Genomic DNA, 2,207 nt, shown 5'->3' on the forward strand with positions numbered 1-2,207 from the left:
ATTTCGCAATTTGAAAACGGCTCTAGACGCGCACCGATTGCCTCGGGGGCTTGGGCCGCAAGGTGTTGCACGCCTCCAGGGCCAAGCAAAGACATCAGCTTGTTAAGCCCGTCCTGCATGCCCTGTGGCAAAGAGGAAAATTATTCCATCCTCACAAAGGATCAGTCTAAACTACTCAGGTGTAGACTGACTACAATGGCTACCAAGTGCAGCGGGCTGCTGTAGCGTTGCGCTTAGAGGGAGCGTATTTTAGGTCACCGACCGTCCGTTCTATACTTAGAACAAGAGCGACATAGCAGATCGCAATCCGCTTACTCCAAGAGTAATTATTGCCTTCCCAAGGCTAATTGACTCTTCCGTTTAAATTCGAACTGATTTCTATTGATTTTTTTATCCTAATTTTAAAAGTTTAGATTTTCCCAAATATCCTAAATATATATAGTAATGTATTTAGTAAAATCTAAATACATGCAAAACTACTGGCTACCTAGCCACATAGCATATTCTTGTTTGGGTGCAGTCTCATTATGCACATCTTGTGTGACACACACCCCTGTTACCAGGGTACGTGTACGTGTAACCCCGTTACATACTGTGTGATACGAATCGAGAAAGGAACCAGCTAGACGTTGAGCACTTACTGTTGCGCAATGTCTAATAACGACATATTCCGTTGAACCCCAGTGTGTGCCATATTTTGCTAGGGGGTGATTTTACTGGCACGTATAACATCACGGTGTACGTACATTTTGCAATCCTCAAAATTGACAAATTACCAGTACTGTTGAAATGATCCTCCTCCGTAAAGGTCAGGTCCGAGGGACATGGGCTGCTAGTCTCATCGTATGCGATAACTAAAAAATTTGCATTGCAGATAGTAAACATATGTATGAGTTAGCCAATTTAAATATGTTTCGTTTAAATGAGCAAACTGAAAAAATATAGCTACTTGAGAGGCTCTCGGATCTGCTCTTGGGTGGATCATATATCCCCAGCTTATGTGCGTTGCTGACGCGGACTTTCTGTCCAACGCGTGCTCTCTGTGCAAGGTGTTCGGCAACTCCGTTCCTGTGACGCCTGCCTTTCTTTCTCATCAAGAAGCAGATTTCTGATGAAAACGTTGATTGAAGGTACCAAGCGTACCGTAGCACCTTGTCTGGGATTTTGGCATATTTTTTGCTTTGCATAGATGAAAGAATATGTTAAATAGTGAAGCTCAAATGAAAAAACATGTATGTGTAATCATAACATCATACCTGTGTTTATATATGCTTTGATTCCAGTTTCTACATACCGGAAAATATGGTATACATTTGTCTCAGGACAATTATCTGCTTGACACTCCAGACTGACCTCATGACACACCTTTGATCTCTCTTTCTTACCAATGAAGGGTGCGCAGAATAGCCTTGCTGCCCAAATATCAGCTGCTTTGAAAATGGTGACGTATAGCAAATATTTTTCTTAAGTGTTGCAGCCATTTAGCCAATCGTCTTGATGCATGCAGATCCTTCAATCTTTACACTATCGTAAGATAGTGTACCGTTAATGCATGTAACATACTTTAGTAGCTTGCGTTGCAACAATTATATTGTATTCCCCACAGCTATTAAATGAAAACTAAAAACTGATGACTTACTGTCGTAAGTAATTTAATAGCTTCAAACAAAACACCTTTATTACAAAACTTCAAATTAATTTGGACCGTTGACACTGGATTTGGTAGGAGATATTACAGCATTCGTGTAATCGGCCAGACTTCGCAAAACTAGCCGAAGTAGACCTTTTTGTTGACTAACATTGTCAAAAACATGCAGTAGCTCAAAAAGAAGATCCTCTTGCGCCTCAGTAGCGGCCTCTGTAGCGTCCCGGTGTGTTGGCGAGATTGAATCATTGTTGACCGGACTGAGAGACAAAATACGCTCTAAGACATCACCAATCGCAGGTTTAACAATCGAGCCAAACATCTCGTCGTCTTTCTCGTCCCAGCTCTCGTTCACATTCTCTAACAGTAGCGCTCCCGACGCTGATGTCGAATCAACCACCGAGGTCACTGCTGTGTCGACCTCAGAGTGATGAAAGGACAAACCTGCAACGGCACTATATCCATTTTCGTTGATTGAGACATCAAGAGCCTCAGAATCACTGTGACACCTTTGCCCATGAGCCTTAAGATCGTTGTGACAGTATTGTTTATCGACTGAAAC

The 2,207-nt window shown here is 42.2% G+C and overlaps 1 protein-coding gene across 1 annotated transcript; it reads right to left on the reverse strand.

The window, feature by feature from the left end:
* Positions 1-1,093: 1,093 nt before the first annotated feature.
* Positions 1,094-2,164, reverse strand: PHALS_00012 (ste ste20 ysk protein kinase; the record flags this gene model as incomplete). The annotated part of the gene is made up of 4 exons (XM_024730331.1): positions 1,094-1,179; positions 1,257-1,286; positions 1,706-2,089; positions 2,155-2,164. The coding sequence occupies 4 exons, from the start codon at positions 2,162-2,164 to the stop codon at positions 1,094-1,096; spliced, it is 510 nt and encodes a 169-aa protein (XP_024580619.1).
* Between the last annotated feature and the right edge of the window lie 43 nt (positions 2,165-2,207).

Source organism: Plasmopara halstedii, assembly GCF_900000015.1.
Source record: "Plasmopara halstedii genome assembly, contig: Scaffold_1079, whole genome shotgun sequence".
Classification (NCBI taxonomy): Eukaryota; Oomycota; class Peronosporomycetes; order Peronosporales; family Peronosporaceae; genus Plasmopara; species Plasmopara halstedii.